This window comes from Schistocerca nitens, chromosome 3 (assembly GCF_023898315.1).
Source record: "Schistocerca nitens isolate TAMUIC-IGC-003100 chromosome 3, iqSchNite1.1, whole genome shotgun sequence".
Taxonomy (NCBI): Eukaryota; Metazoa; Arthropoda; class Insecta; order Orthoptera; family Acrididae; genus Schistocerca; species Schistocerca nitens.
In genome coordinates this window covers 582,054,352-582,078,772 of record NC_064616.1, presented here as the reverse complement: position 1 = coordinate 582,078,772, position 24,421 = coordinate 582,054,352, and the positions used below count along the sequence as shown (strand labels likewise).

Genomic DNA, 24,421 nt, shown 5'->3' with positions numbered 1-24,421 from the left:
GAGATTTAGGGAATCTTCTTGTTCCTGATGTTACAGCCATCAGTTAATTTAATATAAGACCTGAGGTAAAATACTGTATCTGTAAATACTGTGTGAAGTAAAAAACTGCTTGCAAACAGGCCACAGAGATTTCATTTCGCGTCCATAATAGTGTAGTGCCTGATGGGCGCTCAACTTGACAAGCAGCTGAGTCACATCGACTCCCGGGCGGACTTGGGCTCTGGTGGGGCACCACACAGCCCAGCAGGTCTCAGTGTGGCTCCACCGGTTTACCGAACAGTGCAAGTCGAGGCTCACCTGGCAGCCGTGGCTACAGTCCCAGGCAGGCCGCACAGGCTTGATGCATGGCTCATGTATCTGTGTGGCAGAGGATATATAGTGTACTGGAACAACTGAAGAATATATTTCTAGACGTAAACTGAAAGGTGAGCTCTCACAATTTTTGTGAGTAAGTCACTACATACTACACAGTGCCTCTCCTATAGTGTCTCCCACTGGAGTTCATTGCCAATTTTACAAACTTGTGGTGAAGTGTGTAACAGGAATATTGAGGCTATTATGCTGTGGTCACATGAATTTCATATTGAAACCCAATGTTTCATCCGCATCTGTGGAGGACATCTTCAAGGAATGCTGTAGTTTCTTTGAAGGTCTGATGCACATCCTGGCTTGCTACTAACTGAAGTGCTCCCACACAGAGGTGTGACATCATGTGTTTTGAATATGTGACCTCAATTGTCCATTGTCGGTTGCTGTCATCCCTCGGCGGAAGACTGGTACGCATCTGCTTCAGCACTGGAATCAAGATGTCATTCAGATTTACACTCTCCTCCTTCCGAGCCTTCTAAGTAAAATATTGGGTTTTTTAACAATTTCTATTGGTACTCCTTGTATAGTATTTCATGGTATCGGCTTGTGGTTGCCAGTACCTGACCTGTATCAAAACAAATCTGCTGGTTTCCTGGCTGCAGAGCATGTTTTGCAAGCTAATGTGTGTGTTTCTCCCCTTCAATAGTTACCCTTGTGTCGTTCTATTCATTTTCTGACCGTTCTTCCGGTGTTACCCATGTACATGTCCCCACAACTAAACGGATCCTTGTAAATTCCTGCTTTTCCCAGTGGTTTATGAGTGTCCTTGGCCAACTTTAGGCATTCCTGTATCTTTTGCATGTCTGTAGATTACAGCGATATTCCGTTTGATCAAGATTTTTCCTGTGTTCAGTAACGTCTTTAATGAATGGCAAGAAAACCTAGCATTCCACAGAAGTCTGTAGACCGCTATGATCTTTTCATGGTTGTCTTAACATTCTTTATATCTCAAGGGATGAATATCTATTCTTGAGCAACACACTGGTGAGGTATTTCAATGCCACATCGAGCAGCTCCAGTTCACAGACCTTCCTTGCTCTATCCACTAATGTTTTTTATAACACCTTGCTTTTGTCATGGGTGGTGATTTGAATCCTGGTCTAGGTAACAGTCTGTGTGCATCACTTTCCAGTGGCCAAAGCTACTGTCCTCTTTCTTGAAGACTAGCACATCAAGAAAATGTAATCTTCCATTTATCTTCTCTTCCATACTAAACTGACTCTTTGTATTGATCTTATTGAGATGGGCATGTAAACAACCTAGTTCCTCTCTGCCATGCCTCCACAACACAAAAATATCACCTTTGTGATGGAACCATGGATTCAGTTTTTTGTTGCCAGTTTATATTTGGTGCCATTATGTAGATGATATGTTTTTATTCTGTAGAAACGGCTTCATAGCAATGTATAGGTGCCTGTGAAATCCAAGATTTTCCTGTCATTCATTAAAGACATTACTGAACACATAGGAAAGATCCTGATAAAACGGAATGTTGCTATAATCTACAAACCCCCCTGAAAGATACAGGAACATCTAAAGTTGGCCATGGATGTTTACAAACTGCTGGAAAAAGAAGAAATTTACAGAATTCTGTGTAACTGTGGGGATCTGTACATGGGCACTATCAAAAGAATGGTTGAAAATTGACTTCGAACAACACAAGCGTAACCACAGAAGGGGAGAAACAGATCAGTTGCTGTGGTACATGCTTTGCAGCCAGGAGACCACTGGACACATTTTTTATAAAAGTGGGAGGGGAGGCCATGGCAACTGCTAAACACCACAATATTTTTAATCGGACAGAAGGGGGTTTAAAATTAAATGACACCTAGATTCCAGGGCTGAAGAAGATCTGTACGAGTCTTCCACAATGGGGTGATGGCAACAGCAGATGACAGCAACTGACAACGGCCAGTTGTGGTCAAGTATTCAAAACATGTGATGTCACACCTCTGGGCGAGAGCATGTGGTTGAAATTTCACTTCAGTTAGTAGCGAGGCTGGTGTGCTTCAGACCTTCAAAGAAGCTACAATCCTCTTGAAGATGTCTTCAGCAGATGGGGACGACATGTTCAGTTTCAGTACAATATTCACCTGACAATGGCGTAATAGCCCGATATATTAAAATAAGTGTGATATTTCCAGCTGCAATAGTTTACACTGTAAGAGCTCCTTGTTTGGATCTTCTCTCTGCCTTACATTAATACAACTTGATAAGGGTCCCAGAAAATAGCAATACTCAAGGATGCCTGAAACTAAAATTTTATTTGTGAACTCTTTCATCGGTGAATTACAAGGGGTAGCCATTAAGTAAGACAACACTTTTTTTTCTCCGCCAATTTTGGTTGAAAAAATGTGGAATTTGTTTTAGGGCATCATGGAATATTCCCACTTCAACTCCTACAGTTTCATGAAGTTCTGATAGGTGAAAGTGCTACATGAAGCCTTCAAAATGGTGTCTGTAAAAAAGGTACTTTCTAAGCAGTGAGCTATCGCTGAGTTTCCTTTACCGGAAAATAACAGTATTGCAGATATTCATAGGTGCTTGTTGCAGAATGTCTACGGAGATCTGGCAGTGAAAAAAAGCAAAGTGACTCGTTGCGTGAGGCATCTGTCATCATCAGAACAAGGTCGCGCAAACCTGTCCGATCTCCCCCATGCTGGCCGGCCACACACAGCTGTGATTCCTGCAATGTTGGTAAGTGCAGTGGACACACTCATTTGGGATGATCAATGGATCACAATCAAACACCTCGCTGCACAACTGGATGTCTGTGTTGGTAGTGCTGAAACACTCATCCACTAGTTGGGTACTCAAAGGTGTGTGCCAGCTGAGTTCCTTGTCACCTAAAGTTGGAGTCACAAATCTACATCTACATCTACATCCATACTCCGCAAGCCACCTGACGGTGTGTGGCGGAGGGTACCCTGAGTACCTCTATCGGTTCTCCCTTCTATTCCAGTCTCATATTGTTCGTGGAAAGAAGGATTGTCGGTATGCTTCTGTGTGGGCTCTAATCTCTCTGATTTTATCCTCATCGTCTCTTCACGAGATATACGTAGGAGGGAGCAATATACTGCTTGACTCTTCGGTGAAGGTATGTTCTCGAAACTTCAACAAAAGCCCGTACCGAGCTACTGAGCGTCTCTTCTGCAGAGTCTTCCACTGGAGTTTATCTATCATCTCCGTAACGCTTTCACGATTACTAAATGATCCTGTAACGAAGTGCGCTGCTCTCCGTTGGATCTTCTCTATCTCTTCTATCAACCCTATCTGGTACACATCCCACACTGCTGAGCAGTATTCAAGCAGTGGGCGAACAAGCGTACTGTAACCTACTTCCTTTATTTTCGGATTGCATTTCCTTAGGATTCTTCCAATAAATCTCAGTCTGGCATCTGCTTTACCAACGATCAACTTTATATGATCATTCCATTTTAAATCACTCCTAATGCGTACTCCCAGATAATTTATGGAATTAACTGCTTCCAGTTGCTGACCTGCTATATTGTAGCTAAATGATAAAGGATCTTTCTTTCTTTGTATTCACAGCACATTACACTTGTCTACATTGAGATTCAAGTGCCATTCCCTGCACCATGCGTCAATTTATTGCAGATCCTCCTGCATTTCAGTACAATTTTCCATTGTTACAACCTCTCAATATACCACAGCATCATCTGCAAAAAGCCTCAGTGAACTTCCGATGTCATCCACAACGTCATTTATGTATATTGTGAATAGCAACGGTCCTACGACACTCCCCTGTGGCACACCTGAAATCACTCTTACTTCGGAAGACTTCTCACCATTGAGAATGACATGCTGTGTTCTGTTATCTAGGAACTCTTCAATCCAATCACACAATTGGTCTGATAGTCCACATGTTCTTACTTTGTTCATTAAACAACAGTGGGGAACTGTATCGAACGCCTTGCGGAAGTCAAGAAACACGGCATCTACCTGGTAACCCGTGTCTGTGGCCCTCTGAGTTTCGTGGACGAATAGCGCGAGCTGGGTTTCACACGACCGTCTTTTTCTAAAACCATGCTGATTCCTACAGAGTAGATTTCTAGTCTCCAGAAAAGTCATTATACTCGAACATAATACGTGTTCCAAAATTCTACAACTGATCAACATTAGAGATATAGGTCTATAGTTCTGTACCTCTGTTCGACGTCCCTTCTTGAAAACGGGGATGCTCTGTGCCCTTTTCCAATCCTTTGGAACGCTATGCTCTTCTAGAGACCTACGGTACACCGCTGCAAGAAGGGGGGCAAGTTCCTTTGCGTACTCTGTGTTGGCACTATGGCTGACTAAAGGGACTCTCTCTGACTGTATTCGAAACAAACACGAAATCTATGGAACACTATTAATAGCACTCGTCAATTAAAGCTTCCTAACAGCAAAAACACACGGAAGAAGAAGTGACAAGTAAGAAAAATACAGTTAATACTTAAATTAAGGTAGCTCGCTGCACAGCAGACATTAAGCAGACGGCGGTTAGGACGACACTGACTTCAGCATGTTTGTCACCACAAAAATTCAAATGAACCTCTTCTCTGTGACAATGCAAGGCTTCACACAAGTCTGCGCACCTGAGAGGAGCTCACAAAACTTCATTGGACTGTTCTTTGTCATACTCCCTACAGCCTGGATCTCTCATCTTCCAACTTCCATCTGTTTGTCCCAATCAAGGATGCACTCCGCAGGAAGCAGTACATGGATGATGGGGAGGTTATTGATGCAGCAAGATTTTGGGTCCGATGTCAGTCAGTAGAATGGTACCATGCAGGCAACAGGCCCTGCCAGTAAGGTGATGTAAGACTATTGCATTGCACAGAGATTACATTGAAAACCAGGGTTTTTATAGCCGAAATAGTGGGGAATAACATGGTGTATTGGAATCCTGAATAAAACCAACCAGCTTTCATAAAAAACATTGTTCCATCATTTACTGAATGCCTATCGAATTTTTCCTTACTCTTCTTCCAATAAATATATGTCTTACGTTTATTTTTGCCATAATTCAATTGAATAACCACATAAAACACAATTTGTTCCGGACACAATAGCTAGTGTTCAAATATACAGGAAACTCAAAAATAATGTTGCAAAATTCCCTCCAACTATGAAGGATGAAAAGATTAGTGTTTGACCTCCCTTCAACAACAATGTCTTTAGACATGTCATTCAAGCCTGAATTGGGGAAGAATGGTGGAGAAATCTGGTGACATCTTATTCAAACGAACAATCTGGCATTTGCCTGCATTTAGGGAACCTATGGGAAACCTTTACCTATATGACCAGATTTTGATTTGAATGGTGGTCCTCCTGAAATGTAGTACACTGTCTTACCACTGCAGCACATCACTTAAACTGTGTAAGGAAACAGTAAAGTCTATCACTTGCAGGGAAGGCATGGTAGGATAATATAAGAAGATACTGCACAACATGACAGCAACTCACACTGGTTTTGATATTGTTGACAACATACAAGCTCTGAGTAAGGATTTGTCTGAAAGCTTCAATCTTGTTTATGTGGCTATCAACTACTCAACACGCCATCTATTTGGTACATTGTTATCTTTAAGTTATTTATAAAAGGTAAACACAGACGAGTTCCAGAGAGATACAAATAGTAAACAGGTTCTTGCCCTCTTAACAGTTTGCATGATAAAAAACAATGAACGTGATTTTATTTCTGATGGGAGGGAGTGATGAAAATCCAAGTCTGTCTGTATTATACAGTTTCAACAAAGCTCACATATCTTTCAATGTACTGCAAAAATCTAAAACACAGCTGGTGACTATACTGATTAAAAATAATTATTCTCTCCTACTATCATGATACAACCATGATAAACTGAGGTCTATTTGAATCATTAGATTGTTTCATGAATTATACACTGGTTTTGGTGTTCATAGATAAAACTTAATGACAGCATTTACGTAATTCACATCTAAGTTTATAAAATTATCAATGCCATCTTATACAGAACTAACAACATAACAGCATTGCTATTACCATGAAATGATGTTCACACTGAAGTACTGCTTTAGTCACAGGAACACATACTAGTATTAAAATATGTATCATCGTTACAATCTGTTCGAAATAGGTATCTTAATTTATTTTTATATTTCCCTATTGGGAAGCCAAACAAATATGGGAATGTAGAAATTAGCACATTGCACTCAACAGAACGTGTGAAAGTAACTTTGGGTGTACCTCCCAGGGAATGCTATATGATTGTTACTTTTCAAAATACATAACAATGACCTGGTAAATAATCCTGGAATCTCCACGAGGTTCTTTGTGGATGGTGTTACTGTTTGTAAGAAAATCAAAATGCCATAAAATTGTAGGTAATGCAAAAACACCTATAGAATTATAAACACCTATTAGAACACCTATGAATTACAGTTAACTTCCAGGGTAAACAAATGGAAAGTATTGCACATAAATAGAAAGAAAGGTCCGAACAACCATAGAAAACTAGCTGTAGGAAAGGAAGATGCCAAACTGAGATTACTGGAAGTAGTCTAAAAAGTTGTAATTCATCCATGAAGGAGATAGCTTACATCATCCCTGTATGTCTGATGCTTTATGACTGCTTCTCAATCTGGAACACTTACTAGATAGGATTAACAGAAGAAACAGAGAAGAATATCAAGTATTGTCACTGGTTTGTTTACTAGTCAGGAGAGCAAGATGGAGATCCTCTCCAACAGCAGACACTACTTGGGAGGTATTGAGCATCACAGAGAAATGTATTGTTAAAATTCTGAGATTATACTTCCCCAGAAGAATCAAGCAACATATTACTTCTACCACAAGTATCTTGTGAACTGTCCATGGTTGAAGAGGGAGAGAAGGGGTGAGGGGAGGGGAGGAAATTATAGTGTTATACCAATTATCCTTTATCCTTTGTGGCATACTGTAAAATGTATTGAGGAGTATAGGAGACAATGTAATTGTAAACAGAAAATTAACAAATGTGGTAAACAATGTAATGGTAACTGTTTAGTTGCTAATCTAAAATACTTATACAAAAGATTGTCAGAAGATTACTCATGATACACTGACTCTGCAAGTGTGTTGTGGTAAACTGACACACTACACTAGTATGATAATTTATGGTGCTGATAAGTAATGCTGTAGTGGACTTCTTCAGTTCAAAGATGGAACAAACTGTATGGGATTCTCAAGGTAAGTATTGAGACCTAGTATTACATTAACTGCTGACATCATCTCTTAATTTTAATGAAAATGATGTTGGATACAAACATGTTTCCCCATCAAATCAAATTATAGGGGAATCAGGTGACCGGGTTATTATTCAAACTTATATGGGATGTGCACCCAATATAGTGTGAACATTATTTGCTCCACCACTAAGTCCATTATTCAACCAGAATAATCACTAGATCTGTTGGGATGTAACCTCCACGAAAACTTGCAGTCCTTCATGTGACAATCACTGACATTAACAGGAGGGTCAACAAACCCAATATATATCACAAGAAATGACTCTGCCAGTGTACAAATTTCACCAGTCTGTACTGGGGCCAATGGCATCACATCCATGAATATGAACATGAGTCTGAAACAATGATTATAATGATTCTGCAAATGAAGTCCCAAGCCACTCGTGGTACAAAATAATATGCAATCTGAAAGGAAAGGTTCTAATCCTATTCAGTATTAGTATCACTGAACTCACCTCATCCAACTTCTTCTTCCCCATATTCCTAGTTATCCAAGGGAAAAAGGCTTTTCGTGGCACCTTTGATAAAAGCATTGCTTCAAAGATGAGTTGAAAGATAACGGTTGTAGAACGATAATATCGATAACTTGCTTTGCTGTTACATGTGAGGTGCTGCAACAATAAGCAGATAAATTTACTTTGACAAATAAAATCTAGCAACATATAAGATGAGCATACACTGATCAGCCAGGACATTATGACCACCTACCTGATAGCCATTACGTCCACATTTGGCATGGATAACAGTGACGACGCATCATTGCGTGGAAGCAATGAGGCCTTGGTAGGTCACTGGATGGAGCTTGCACCATATCTGCACAAACAAATCACCTAATTTCCATAAATTCCAGGGAGGGGAGCAATGAACTCTGAACATCCCAGATGTGTTTGATCGAGTTCAGATCTGGCAAGTTGTGGAGCCAGCACATCAATTGGAACATCACTGTGTTCCTTGAACCACTCCATTACACTACTGGCCCGTGACATGGCACATCATTTTGCTGAAAAATGCCACTGCCCTTGAGAAACATGATCGTGGAGGTGTACATGGTCTGCAACTGGTGTATGATATTCCTTGGCCATCATGGTGCCTTGCACGAGCTCCATTGGACCCATGGATGCCCACATGATTGTTCCCCGGAGAACAATTGAGCCACTGTCAGCTTGTCTCCATCCCATAGCACAGGTGCAAAGGAGCTGTTCCACCGGAAGACAACAGATTTGCACCCTCCCATCGACATGATGAAGGTGGTATTGGAATTCACCAGACCGTGCAATGCTCTGTCACTGCGATAACATCCGGTGCCAATTGTCATGTGCCCATTTCAGTCACAGTTGTCGATGTCAAGGTGTTAACACTAGCACATGCGTGGGTCATCGGCTGCGGAGGCCCATCGTTACAAGCTTTTGGTGCACTGTGTGTTCACACACAAGTGTACTCTGCCCAGCATTAACGCCTGATGTTAACTCTGCCACAGTTCGCCACCTGCCCTGTTTCACCAGTCCACCCAGCCTATGATGTCTGACATCTGTACTGAGGGGTGGTTGCCCAACCCCATGATGGCTGCATATGGTTTCACCTTGGTTTTGACATGTGCTGAAGAATCTAACCACAGCCCTTCTTGAACACCCGACAAGTCGTGCACTTTCTGACTTGATCGTGCTGAGACTCTGGGCCATCACAATCTGCTCTTGGTCAAACTCAGATCACGCGGCTTCCCCATTCTATAGACACACACCACACTCACTGTTACAACATGCACAATGTGTGTCTGACTAGTAGTCATTCATTGCCAGGTGATGTTACTATTGTCTGGGTGGGTTTATATCGATAGCAGGTCTGTGGTCATAATGTTATGGCGGATCAGTGTATGTAGAACTATGTAATAGACTAATAATCAAGATTACTGCTGCACCATTTTGTGCAAATTTTGGAGTTTGGAAATGAATAAGAAATAGTAAAAACTGAAACATCACAACTACATTTTCATTTAACCCATGCTTTGTAATCCATCCTCATTTTTTAAAGTATCATTATGATTGATAGTAATGGAGTACATATTTACAACTTCACATTCTAGTGGTAACCATTTTACTGCAAAAGACAAACCTTTACCGATTCTCATGCAGTTAAAAATGAAATTGCCTTTATCCTTCCCCTGAAAGGAAACAATTAACCTGACAATACAGGAACTGAATAGTCTGCCTTGCAATCACAAGTGGTACTGTTTAGCTGGTTATAGGCTATGTAAGATATGCCATTAAGCTATGTACTTAGTGCCATGCTCCCCCCAGCCCACTCTAATTACTGGTATTTCCTTTTTTCTCCCAAGGAGAAAGGAGCCACGGTTGCAGAAACTAAGAGCACTTTCATAATTTATTTTGATGTAGTCAAATATTATCCAAACAGTCTGTCTCTTAGTGAATGTAAGATATTTTTGAACAGAAATTTGCCTTTTAATATAATGAAATATTAATTTGAATGTGATAAGAATTTCAAGCTAGTGTTTCAGTGACGGTAGTTAGCTACTGGAGAAAAATGATGACTTTTCAAATCACAGACATGGTGGATAAAGCAAACAAGTTTCTCAACCAAGATCATTCCCTTCTGAATAAATGAATGTATTTGATCTGAACATCAATTGATGAAGTATGCATTGGACCTGTAGTTAAGGAAAGCACATCTTAAGTGACTGGAATCTCTGCAATGTGATTATGGAAGACCATCAACTGACTACCAGCAAATAATTTACAAAGTAGGAAACTGTTTAGCAGCATGTAGCATATCCTAGACAACATATTAAAGGTGATGTAGACCTTTGCATGACACACATTGCTAATGCAAACCTTTGATAAGGAATAGCCAAAATCAGACAGTTTGAAGTACTGTTTCTTTGTGACTTATATGTCACCAAATAGATTTCTGCTGTCAGTTCAGAACTATGGAGAAACATGGGACTACCATTATACTCTTGAGCAGAGAAAAAACTTAAATGGACCTGATGAAATTAAACTGAAGAAAAGAAAGTCAATTCTTAAGCATGGTTTGATTGTGTTCAACCACAATTATGCAAAGCTATTTCTGAGATGCACAAGATAGTCAACCAATGAGGATACTCTTTCATCTGGTCGACACAAAAATTCATATTTTGATTAATTCCATAACAAAATTCTACACACTGCAATATTAATTAATGTTTCTTGAACCTACACTAACGTATAATCTTGGGACACCTAAATTTTCATCAGATGAGGGAAGAAAGATTAACAGTTTAACGTCCCACCATCAGTGAGGTCATAACAAATGGAGTACGAGCTGGGGTTATGAGAGGATGGGGAAAGAAATCAGCCGTGACCTTTTCAAAGGAACCATCCCAGCATTCACCTGGAACAATGTAGGGAAATCACAGAAAACCTACATCTGGATGGCTGAATGGAGAATTGAACCGCCATCCTTCAGAATTTAAGTCCAGTGTACTAACACATCCGCTATAGGTGAGTGGTTACTTTCCCTTATTTTGTGTGTAGCTCTGTCCAGGAATTTCCATTATTGCTATGTAATCCTTTCAATTGACTGTGATACATGTTGTCTTCACCCACATTTGTAAATTAGTTACACTCACTAACAGATTTAATTTATTTAGAAACATTTATTTATCCACAATGATATAAGACTTGTCATCATAAAACAATGAAAATAAATAACTCAAAATGTATACGTACATAATATATAAGTATGTTTTTATGAGGATAGGATAGGTGGTTGGCTGTGGTCTTGATGAAGGAACCATCCCAGCATGTGCCACAAATGATTTAGAAAAACCACAGAAAATCTAAATGAGAATGATTGGACAGAGCAAACATCACCACCCTGAATATGAAGTCATTGTCTCAACAACTGCACTGCCTCATTGTGTTTGTCACTATTATACAATGTTCTCTGATTTATGCACAATTTGCTCCATATAATTTATAATATAAAAAAACCATTTTATACTTCATTACTGCACTCACTAAGACCACCCGGTGGTGACTCCTTGGCCACAAATGTGCTGATATGCCTCTTGCAGTGACTCCAGTACATTCAAAAAAACAGTACAATCAGTTATTCTGAAATTAATTTTCTGATTACAATTTCCTTGACATTGGCTGTATTAGGTACAGATCTACCACTAAATGGTAACACGTGAAAATTTGTACCAAACCACGACTCAAACCTGGATTTCCCACTTATCTGGCAGTACAAATATTCATATGTCGCTGTTGGGTAGTAGTTCTATACCAAACACAGCCATCAAGGAATTTGCAGTCAGCGAATTAATTTTGGAATTATTTCATACAGCTGTAGATTGCCAACAGTGTGTGTTCTTTGAGATATGCATGTAATTAGTAGAAACAGTGTTTAGGTCAATTAAAAAGAGTGCACAGGTTGTTAAGAAGATCACTTAAGTAACAGTACAAACAAAGCTACTGACTCAAGGAAGATCACTTCTGTAAGAAAACGTGGGAAAAAAAAATTGAAATGAAAACTATAAAATAAAGCCACATAATCACTTTACAGGGTGTCTAAGGAGGAATGGTCAATATTCAGGGTGACAGGAACAGTCATTTGGAGCAAAGATATCTAGTAAACGTGCTATAAATGCATATCTTAAGAGCTATGAGCACTTGTTCAGAGAAACAGATGTATTTCACAGTAGTGAAGATGAAGTAGAGCTCATAGCTCTTAAGGTACGCATTTTAGAGCCCACATTTACCAGACTTTTTGCTTCAAATGATTGTTCCTGTCATACCCCTGAATACTGACCATTCCTCGTGGGACACCGTTTGGCTGCAGTAACTCCATAGGATCCTACTATCTGCTACAAAATTACACACTGGCAAATTTACGTTACAAGCATTCTGAAACAAGTATAACATGCCTACATGGTAGAGGGTTGGACTAATGACGACATAAAGCTCCGGCCGACCTTGCAGCATGAGACCACTCTGCAGTATGTGACTCAGCATTAGGTACTTCAAGAAACCAAATGATGGCAGCACACCGACCACTCTGAATGCTATGTCTGAAATGAAAATGATATTTTAAGATCAGGTGATAGGATTATAAGATACAAAAATATGTTTCAATGAATCTTAAACATATAAAAAGAAAACCAAAAGCATAACAACATATATACAAAATATTTTTTGATATGAAGCACAAATTAACTGAAAATGCATTATGAAACTCAGTAAACCTGTAAGTATGTTTTTATTTTTATACTTAACACTATCTTTCTGTCTGCTCAGTGACCCGAGAGTTTTTAAGATGTACTATATCTAAAAAATAAATCAATTTCTGGACTAGGAATATTTGTTCGTATAGTGAAATGATAGGAAATGATGCACTAAATGAAAAAGACCACTATTATAAAACTGTAATTCAACTTAGGAGGACTACAATTCATAGTCACATTTAGAGCATACTATGGAGTTTCAAATTTCCAGAAAAAAAAAAAATCAAGAAATTACTGGAGTAGTTTCTTTTGTGGAATCTAACTTAGTTACTGTTCAAACTACTAGTATTTGAATTAGTATTATAACCACCCTAGGATCATTTCACAATGATATGTTTTCTCAGACAAATAAAAGGATTAACATACACAATGCGTACAAACATATGAATATAAACAGAGGCAAGGACAGTGTGTATCATTCACATTAAAGATGATATCCACTAAGTATTTTACACAGACAAATAATAATTGAAGAAAGGAATAAAGTAACATATTTAGTGCAGAGAACAGCTAGACATAAAATAGGCAACATCAGCTTCAATACAGAATGAAATAGAGTGCAAGCGTATCAATGAAATACAGTTACAACAATATGACAAATGAGTAAACAAAGGTAATGTGTTATATAGGGTGTAACTAAATTCCCTTTATAGACATTGAGGACTTGTAGTGGAGACCAAGACAGTTAAGTCCAGTGTAGGAACACATGTCCAGAAACATACCATTTTCCCCACTACACACAAAACACCACAACATATGTTCAAATCTCCCACTTTTTTGGCACCACTGGCTAGGGTATTTCATATGTCATTCACTGATGACCTGATGTCCCATGCCCACTAAACATTTGTTTACATGCCATTCAGTTGAGTTTGTGATCTGCCCAGAGAGGTTCATACCTGCTGTTGTGCTTGTGGTCTTTGTTCGTATTGCACTGCTTTAAAGTAGTAATCATCCACTACACAACAGAATGCAAACTGTGTGTACATTTCATTTTTAGTGTGTTGCTGCTGAACACTGTGAACTACACGTTTGTGGATTACACAGATATACTACTACTGTGCGCTGAAGCACAGTACGATGGGAGGGCTGCCCATCAGTTATATGCATAGTGTTTTCCACACCGCCAGACACTTCTGCTCTCGCTCATTGCTACGGTGCACCAGCAGCCCTCGAAGACAGGTATTCACCACATGTGGTGCTCCATGGGGATGCTGCACACCCATGTTTTAAGAGGTTGTACTCCATGCAGTGGAAGTGGATGCAACGATGAGTACCAGAAACACAGGAGGCAGACTGATTGTGGATCACGGAACTGTCTGGTGTGTTCTGCATGAGCAGCAGATACACCTGTACAAGCCCCAGAAGGTACAGACAATGCAGCCACAGGATTTTAGTTCACAAGCCCACTTCTGCAGGTGGTTCTTGCGCAATTATGTGGAAAGCCCGACTTCCCATGGTGGATCCTTTTCATGGATAAAGCAAAGTTCACCAGGAAAAGTGTTCTCAGTTCCCACAACAGCCACATGTGTTTGATGAAAACCCCCACACTATATGCCCCCATGGGTTTCAGGAATGATATGGTCTGAACATTTGGGCAGGGTTGTTGGATGGATGTGTGAGTGGGCCATACCTTCTTCTACCACATCTCAGGGGGAGGGGAGGGGGGGGGGCTTCGTACCTGTGATTCTTGGATGGCATGCTGCATAGGCTCTTGGAAGACGAGCCACTGCATGTGTGTCAAAATGTAGTTCCAGCACAAGCCCAACTGCTTGGCCCGCATCTTCTTCTGACTTGAACCCACTAGACTACTAACTGTGGGGTCACATGAAATCCTTGATTTAGGAGACCCTTGTGGCATCCAAGATAGGCCTACTGCTGTTGGTTATGGTTGCAGCGGTTGCTGGAGGACCAGGTATTGATGGTTGTGTGCACCAGAATATGGTACAGTGATACTGTATCTGTGTTGATATCAGTGGTCGTCACATCGAGTGCTACTCGTAAGTGGACCAAGACAACAAGCAGCAGAACTAAGAGAGCAACACTGGTATCATAAATCTACTAACAATGAAATTATTAGAAAATAAAAGCTTATTGGAATATTGCTGAAATCTTTAGAGAGTAATGTTTGTAAGCTTTCTCATATGCAAATAAACTACCTTATAAAAATATCCAGACACCTATAATGCGGAATTGGCCACTAGATGTTGGTTGGTTGGTTGATTGATTTGGGGGCGTAACCAACCCACTGGATGTCATGGGAGGTGGACCCATCAGTATAAAAGGAGACGGGAAGTATTGTGTTGTCAGTAGAGAAGCAGGAACAGCAGAATGGGTTGGTCAGGAGAGCTCAGTAACTTTGAATGTGGCCTAGTCATTGGATGTCACCTCAATAACAAATACATGAAGGGCATTTCAACTATTCTAAAGCTGCCCAAAACAGCCACAGCTAAAACTATCTCAGGTAGGCCTCATTTACTTAGGGCCAGGGACCGACAACAATTGCAGAGGGTAGTTGTAAAAAATCACATGAAAGCAGCAGAATGAATTACCCGTGAATTCCAATGTGCTACCAGCAGTCGACAGCACAATATTTGTGCATAGTGTGTTAAAAAGAATGGGGTGCATTGGTCGAGCAACTCCTCATAAGCCATCTTTTGTGCAGACAACGCTAGATGACACTTGAGGTGATGTAAAGAGAGAGACCAATGGACAGTGGATGACGAAATGAGCAATCTGCTGGAAGGGTTTGGTGAGTACCTGGACACTGTTACCTGCCATCATGTGTAGTGCAAAGAGTGAAGTACAGAGTAGGTGATGTTGCAGAATAAGGGTATTTTTTGTGCTTAGCGTGTACTCTACTTATTGCGTGTAAGAAAATGCTTAGTGGGGAAGGGTATGAACACATTTTACAGCATCGTATACTGCGTAGGGCAGAGGAACAGTTCCAAGACAATGACTGATTGTATCAGCACAACAATGCACTCTGCAATAAAGCAGCAACTGTGAGGCAATGGTTTGTAGATGATAACATTCCTGAAATGGACAGGCCTGCCCAGAGTTCCAGCCTGAACCCAATGGAATACTTTTGGGATGTTTTTTTTTAAACATATTCATGCCATAAGCTGTACAATTTTATTTTTGTTCTCATCAGCTTCAGTTATAAAACCACCTTTACAGGAGAAAAACAGTATACATCAATGGATGTCCTATCTGACAAAAATGTATTTTCGATACACAGATGTATACAGTTTTCCTCCTGTGACGACTGTTTTTATAACTGAAACCAGTTGAGAATAAATATAAAATTGTACAGCTGATGCTACAAATGTGCTTTTTTCAAAATACTTAACAGCTGTAGCCAGCCACCTCACAAAAGTTTTACCTTTGAGATGAGTTAGAACGTGTCGCGACATACATACTTAAAAGCTCACACTCAGATCAGAGGTAAAGCGGGATGTTGAGGTCATCTGTTTCTTGCTACATGAGTGGCTGTGGACAGGAATGAAATAATGACGGGATCAAGCTGAGATTTTTCTGGTCTCTGTGGTTGGAAACAGTACGGAAAGGCTTCGATGATTTTTCAATGCATTAGCAATGAACATGCAGAAGAGCACAGACACTGGTTTACAAGAACACAGATGATGCTTACTAGAACAAATGGCCACCCTGGCCTTTAACTTTGTTAAGATGCAGTAATGTATGATACTACAGACCATGATCCATGGAAGTGGCAGATTCTACTGTTCTAATCAAACCCTTACATTCGAGTACTTGTCACAATGGCCAAACGTACGATGGAAACCAGTAACCCTAGTCTAGAGGTTCGTACAGATAAGCTTGTGCAAGTTGTCCTGAGCTCACGAAGTTAACAGAGTTTCATGCTCACTTATATAGTATCTGCTATAGGTTCGTTCATCCAAGGCTGCTGCTGTTCGAACAAACTCTCAAACTCTGTTGAGCTCTTGTCTTGATTGGTGTTTCAGAACCTCTATAGGCCTATTTGGCATTTGGGGCTGTTTGCTTATAGATTGTACATGACTGCACCACTTTTTACCTCCAATTCGCAATCAGCGAGCATGAAAACAGAAGTTTCCCAATGCATGTGACCTCTTAATGGATTGATGAAAGTGGCTTGCACTGTATTTTGATCTAAGTTACAAGACTTACAGCTGGCAACCTCCTCATGATTCGGTCATTACATCTCCCTTATTGGGGGAAGATTTGTCCTCAAATCTTAGGCACTAATATTACACTTCTTTGTAACAAAAGTTTCATAGTGCGTACATATGTGAGTTCCTCTCTCTCTCTCCCCCCTTTTTTATTTTCTTTTTTTTAACACATAATCATTATTCATACACGATTTGCTATCAAATGTACAGTTCGGCTTTAGAAGTCGTTTAACAACTGAAAATGCTATATTCTCTTTTCTCTGCGAGGTACTAGATGGGCTAAACAAAAAGTTTCGAATGCTTGGCGTATTTTTTGATTTAACTAAGGCATTTGACTGTGTTGATCTCACAATATTGCTCCAGAAGTTGGACCATTATGGAATAAGGGGAGTAGCTCACAATTGGTTCACCTCTTACTTTATATAAATGATATGCCCTTTAGTATTATGGGTAACTCTAAAATATTTCTGTTTGCTGATGACACTAGCTTGGTAGTAAAGGATGTTGTGTGCAACATTGACTCGGTTTCAAATAGTGCAGTACATGACCTCAGTTCATGGCTTGTAGAAAATAAACTAATGTTAAATCACAGTAAGACTCAGTTTTTACAGTTTCTAACACACAATTCAACAAAACCTGACATTTTAATCTCACAGAACGGGCATATGATTAGTGAAACTGAACAGTTCAAATTTCTAGGTGTTCAGATAGATAGTAAGCTGTCGTGGAAAGCCCATGTTCAGGCTCTTGTTCAAAGACTTAATACTGCCATTTTTACTATTCGAACGGTATCAAAAAAGAGTGATACTTCGACAAGTAAATTAGTCTACTTTGCTTATTTTCATTCACTTATGTTGTATGGTATTTTGTTTTAAGGTAAATCTTCCCACTCTAGAAGGATATTTTTGGCTCAGAAACGGGCGGTTCGGGCAATAAGTGGTGTGAGTTCACGAACCTCTTGTCGACCTCTGTTCACGAGACTGGGTATTTTGACATCGGCCTCTCAATATGTATATTCCTTATTGTTGTTTCTTGTTACCAATATTAGTTTATTACCAAGAATAAGCAGCTTTCACTTGGTTAATACTCGGCAGAAATCAAACCTCCATTTGGATCGGACTTCCTTAACTCTTGTGCAAAAAGGTGTGCAGTATACTGCTGCATCCATTTTCAATAAGATGCCACTCGAATTCAAAAATCTTAGCAGTAATCCACGTGCTTTCAAATGGAAACTGAAGAGTTTCCTCATGGGTCACTCCTTTTATTCTGTCGAGGAGTTCCTTGAAAAATTAAGCTGATTCTTATTGTATTGCTGATAGCGTTTACTTAAACTTATGGACAGACTTTTTTTCAGGTTCATGAACATTCATTTTTATGTGTTATTACTTTTATGTTGTAAGTTCATGCACTGACACGTTCCACGAACTCGGAGACTTGCTTCTCAATTTGGTCCTATGGAACTTGATGAGTATATATAAAAAATAGAAATAAAATTTCCAATGATACAATTAACGCATCCCTGTAACACGTACATATACAATTAGTAATCACATCTTCCCCAACCTTCATATGTGATTTTGTGTATCTGGAGAGAAAGCAATGGGGTTAGGAATAATTTCACTTAGGGGGTTCACTTCTTGGGATATTTTTCTTCCCGTAAGCTGGATCACAATTCACATGCATATGGCTGTAACACCTCTCATCTTTCCACATTCTGCAATGGATGCAGTAGCTCAGATGTCTAAAGCTTATATTTCTCACTGACATATTCCATCTACGTCCTCTCTTCCTGTTTGCTACTGTTCCCACAGTTAGGTTAATAGAGGCAAAGTGACATGTGTTTAGCTTGTCTCCAAGTGCTGATTACATCTCCCTCACCTACACCTGTAGAACTTCTATACCTAAGATCCTATTAAATAAGTTTTAAGATGGAATTTTGTTTATTTTTTCTCTTTTATCTTTCAGAACAAATGGACTCGACTTTATCACAGCCTCATATTTCTAATGTTATATAAACTGCTTGAATGTGTCCACATGTAATGTTACGAAAGTCTTATTTGTTAACTGAAGTACAACATTTGTTCCATGAGACCTTACAACACGAAAAGGTCCCCTCCATGGGATTGTTAACTTCTTTGATGCCATCTTTTCACATTTTCATCATGTAATAATACCTTGTTTCCTGACTTGAATTCCTCGGGGTTTCGAGTGTGACCATAATACTCATTATTCTTCTCCTTACATTCCTTATTAAATCTCCTTGCTATCTGGTGCATGCAGTGCATCTTTTCCTTTAGCTCTGTTAAGTAATCCTCATAGTTGTATTGTATTTTGGGCAGATTCTCCCAAAAAATAACTCAAATGGAGTGAGCCTAGTTGATGAACGCAGTGTAGTGTTATATACAAAAGTGACAAAATGCATCCATTCATTCTAATTTTCCTGCTTCGTTCCCACATAATGGTGTAGATGTTTGATGCATCTTTTCAAGTGCTCCAGTTGTTTGCAGATGGTATGCACAAAATATTAGATCTTTCAGATTCTCAGTACATGATAAACCCTCTTTAAGGTGTCACTTAGGAAGTCTCATCGTTGGTCATTCAATAATACTGACAGTATCCCATAATCACTAATTATTGTTTGCATTAAGACTTGAATTATTGCGTCAACTTCGTATTGCGCTATGGGCTCTGCTACAATCAATTTTGTGAGTGTATCCTGAAATGTTACGATGAATCTATTACTTCTCTCTGTTATCTGAAGCAATCCGACTATACTGATATCACAACAAGCAAAAACCTGGTTGGGTATTTCCATCAGCACTAACGGCATCTTCACCTTATTCTGCGTAATCTTGTTCTTCTGACAACTCTCAAAACTTCGAATGTACTCTTCTATGCCTTTCTTCATATCTCTTCATTATCTATACCTTTTAAGACGGTCATATGGGTGGTTGGTTTCTTGATGTCCAACAATCAGTGAATTGTGAAATTGCTTCAGAATAGCTCGCTTCTCCTCTTCACTAATCACTGGTTGCTGGTTATCTTGATCTTCCTGATCAGTCTCTTCCACATTCTTGATGACTATAACTGGGTCTTCTGGTATCTGTGACAATCCATCTGCAACTATGTTTTTTGATTCCTTTTTGCATATTATCTCAAAGTTCTATTCTGTCAGTTTAATCCTGCATTTCATTAATCTTCAAGACTGACCACTTATACATGCCAACCATTTCAAGGGTATGTGATCAGTACATACAATGAATTTTCTTCTGTGTACGTAAGGTCGGTTGTGTTTCACAGCCAACACAATGGCTAAGAGCTCTCACTTGGTCATGCTATACCCTCTCTTGGCACGGTCCAACATTCTGGATTCAAAGGTGACAGCTGAATCCTGTCCTTATTCTCTTTGACTCAGTAAGGCACTTACTGACTGCTTGCTAGCATCCATTATAATTATGAACTGCTTTGCAAGATCAGGATACTGTAAGATCAGGGGTTAGTCATTTCCTCCTTTAATTTTTGGAAAGCTGTGATCTGCTGAGTCAACCACTCCTAGTTTGCTCCTTTCCTCAGTAATTCACACAAGTTTCACTATCCGACTGAAGTCCTTAATAAAACAACGATAAAATGACACGATCACTAGAAAGCTATATAATTGCTTTGTGGTAGCGTCTCTTGGATACTCTTTTATCACACTCACAGTCGGTTTAAATCACACAGCTAACACAGAGCTAATACAGATGTCATGTAATCTCTGGTAATCTGCAACTATTCTCTACTTTAGTACCCAAGACGCATCCATCTTCTTCTGAATCATTAGCGACGGTAAATTCCAACCATTTATGCTTGGTGTAATGATATCCTCCATTAATATTGCTCCCATCTCGTTTCAGATGGCTTCCTTCTGCATCTCTGGTAGCAGATACGGCCAGACATTTTCCATTTTACCTTGCACTTTTGGTTTCAACTTAATTTCATGCTTCACCATTTCCGTTGATCTATCTCCAGACAGGTGATATTCAACATGATATGAAAAACACAATTACATAATGAAAGTCCTTTTCTTTTTGTTTATGCAATTCACTCACACCATTTCCTTTAATTTGCTAATTAATGAATTTCTCTTTTGGTTTACTGTAACTATACTACGTATGTGGCATTCCTCACCTTCTCCCGTGTCAGGTACTGCTTCTATCTTCACTTTGTGAAATTCAAATATTACTTCTTCTTCTGTGGTATTCAAAATATTCCTCACGAATCGTCTCTCTGTACAGTTACAAATGCTGCAGATAAATATCCTCCTGTTTGCAACTGTTGGCTATCCATTATTCCTTAGGTCAGATCTGTGTTCTGCACTGTAATCTTTAAAATCTTTTTTTCTCATGGGCCTATTTGGATACCATTACACAGGGTCTCTTTTCTTTCCATCTGCTGCTCATCTTTGTTCAATTTTTACTTTACGTGTTATGTCCTATCTCTTCCTACACTTCTTAATTCTTGTGAATCCTTGCTCTGGCAGTCTCTCTTCTTCTTGGCTCTATGTCGGATTCTACCTGGATTCCTAATGATACACTTGCCACTGTGAGCCATTTCTCTCGGATGCCTAATGTCCAAACCATGGGACACCACTCATTTTTCTGTCACTCTCTTCCAGTAAGGAAGATTCGCCATTTCGCTTCCAGTTCCATCTGTAATTGTACTGGTCTGCCCTTGACCCACAGCATCTTCTTCATTGTGAAATCTATGATTACTTTAAACTCTTGCAGAAGTCTGCCTAAAATTCCTTCATACACATCTGACACACACACACACACACACACACACACACACACACACACACACACACCCCAACGTCATCTGTCTTCAGCGTTAACCTCAGGATCCAAGTGTCTATTACCTCTTTCCTTCAAGTTTTATTCTTTTGTCAGCGCTCCTGCCCACTGTACTCTTCAGTGATGATTCCTTTATTACGTTAACCTGAGTAGCAGTATCTACTATGGAACTTGCCGTTCCCACACTTCCATGAGCACATCTTATATTTACATCATCACTCCTGCACTTGCAGTCTAGTGAAAACAACTTTGTGACATGGGGTGATTGCATACTCGTTTCCTAGTTTCTGAATCTTCATATTCGTTAGCCTAGCACTGACACTACACTGTTGGGGTAAATGTCGTAGTTCTTTATAAACTCAACACATCACAGTTTTCGGCATTGCTGAATAATAGTCATACAATAATTTTTAAATAAACACACCACCATTTGACTGTATTGTTGTTTATTTAATTACAAATCTGGTTTTGGCCTTTTTATGCCACAAATTAAGGAAAATATTCACTCCTACAAAACGACAGATGTAAAATAATGTTTTTACTAGATGATGGTTTTACATGTAGCATTTTTTAATTGATGGCCAATTTTGAGTTTGATGTCCTGCAATATATGTTAATGACATAAACTCAATCACTTCAAAATGGCATAAAAGAACGAAACCTGGGTCATAATTAAATAAACAACACTACAGTTAAATGGTGGTGGGTTCATTTAAAAAATAACACATCACAGGTCTCGCCATAGCACACGGCCACAGATGCCCCCAAAGATCGCATTGATGACACCGCGTCAGTCGCAGGCTTCCAATTTCCCTGTAATGACCTCTGCACAGAGTTTGCTCTATCCATTTCGGCAGTGGTGCCTGTTTCTCTGCTTATTTCCTGATGTGTTTGTCCATAGTGCAGTTCCTCGCATGGTGGCTGCCTCTCTTAACCTAAAACAGTAGTCTCTCGATGACTGTATTCAATGAACTTTTCTTTACTAGACATGATGGATGCTGCTTCTGTTAATACTAGATATACTATTTGTGCTAACATTAAATTCTCTCCTCTTGCTCTTCAAATTGGCTCTGAGCACTATGGGACTTATCATCTATGGTCATCAGTCCCCTTGAACTTAGAACTACTTAAACCTAACTAACCTAAGGACATCACACAACACCCAGGCATCACGAGGCAGGGAAAATCCCCGACCCCACCGGGAATCGAACCCAGGAACCCGGGCGCGGGAAGCGAGAACGCTACCGCACGACCTCCTCTTGCTCTCACACCTGTTTTAATCATCCTATCTTTGATACCTTGTACAAACACTGCTTATGGCATTTTCCCAATTAGAGTATGGCTACCTGGAATATCTGATGCTCTCGTCACTCCCTCAACAGCTTCTAGAAATTGCTGTTGCAATGTATTAATAGGACTCACCCATTCGGCCATGCTTTTGGCTCTTTTCTGTTAACTAGAGAATAATAAACACACATGGTAATCCAGAGTCCATTTTTCACATCTGCCCAAGTTACTGTTAAATAATTTAAGAGTAGTTTACTTTGAGCTGTGCCCACAATTTCAGTTTTAACAAATTTTAATATCACACTATCACTATGGCTTGGTGTTAGATTGTATGCTAGGTCACACTAGTCCACAAACTCTCCAAGTTCATCTTTATTTCCACCAAAAGCTCTCAGGATTAACATCAATGTGTCAGACAAGACTACATGCTGAGCAGAAGAGCTCGACAGGCATACAGCCCACCTGTATGGCCTGCACATGGGTGCAGTGTGAGAGACAGATGTAAAATACCCTTTGCAAATGTTGGCGGCAATTTTCAAAGAGGACCGATGCTACTTTGCCTGATAACGCAGCTGAGCAAGCATTTCTTAACAGCCGTGAATAAATCATGTGCTTATTGACCACTACACAGTGCCAGGCTTTTGAAATCATTTGCATACTCGCAGTGAATGTACAGTGTGAGCATGTGCGATGCGCTACGTTTACCACTAAACTTTACACTTACTACTTCTTTCTGGTCAGTACCATTAACATTATCAACTATAATGGATTGTATTAGTTTATTCGCTCAATTTAATCGTGAGACGAGTGAGTGGCAGAAGGTCGATGTAGGACAATCCGCACTGCTTGCCTGACACTTAGTGAGTGAGCATCGTGAATTGGTGCATAGTGTAACTACTGGCTGCAAGCTTCTGTATGTGTAGCGAGTGAAGGGTGTGTCGCTCACATGGTTTCTCCATGTGAATGCAGGGCTGTACTGAGTGGGGACCTCACTACCTTCCAGATTCAGATTAGGTGTTTTTTTTATCCTTTTTCACAGATGTAGACCTCAATTACACACTGTGTTGTGATCCACTCACTACGTTTCTCGATCAGGCAGCAGTGTTGTGTTGATATCTTGTGCAAATGTAAGGTTGGAATTTGGTGCGGTTAGCACACACATGTTGCTGATTCTACGGTCAGTGTCCCCGATCTTGGTTATCATAATTGCT

The 24,421-nt window shown here is 39.8% G+C and overlaps 1 protein-coding gene across 2 annotated transcripts in view; it reads right to left on the bottom strand.

The window, feature by feature from the left end:
* LOC126248494 (dimethyladenosine transferase 2, mitochondrial) overlaps positions 1 to 24,421 on the bottom strand; it is a 41,879-nt gene that overhangs the window by 5,651 nt on the left and 11,807 nt on the right. The window contains exons 4-5 of one of the 2 annotated variants that reach the window (XM_049949525.1): positions 12,567 to 12,706; positions 8,097 to 8,252 (exon numbers count right to left, since the gene is read on the bottom strand). In XM_049949525.1, the coding sequence (XP_049805482.1) occupies positions 8,097 to 8,252; positions 12,567 to 12,706 (296 nt within the window). The remainder of the gene's footprint in view (positions 1 to 8,096; positions 8,253 to 12,566; positions 12,707 to 24,421) is intronic. The other variant, XM_049949526.1, reaches the window with a different exon arrangement.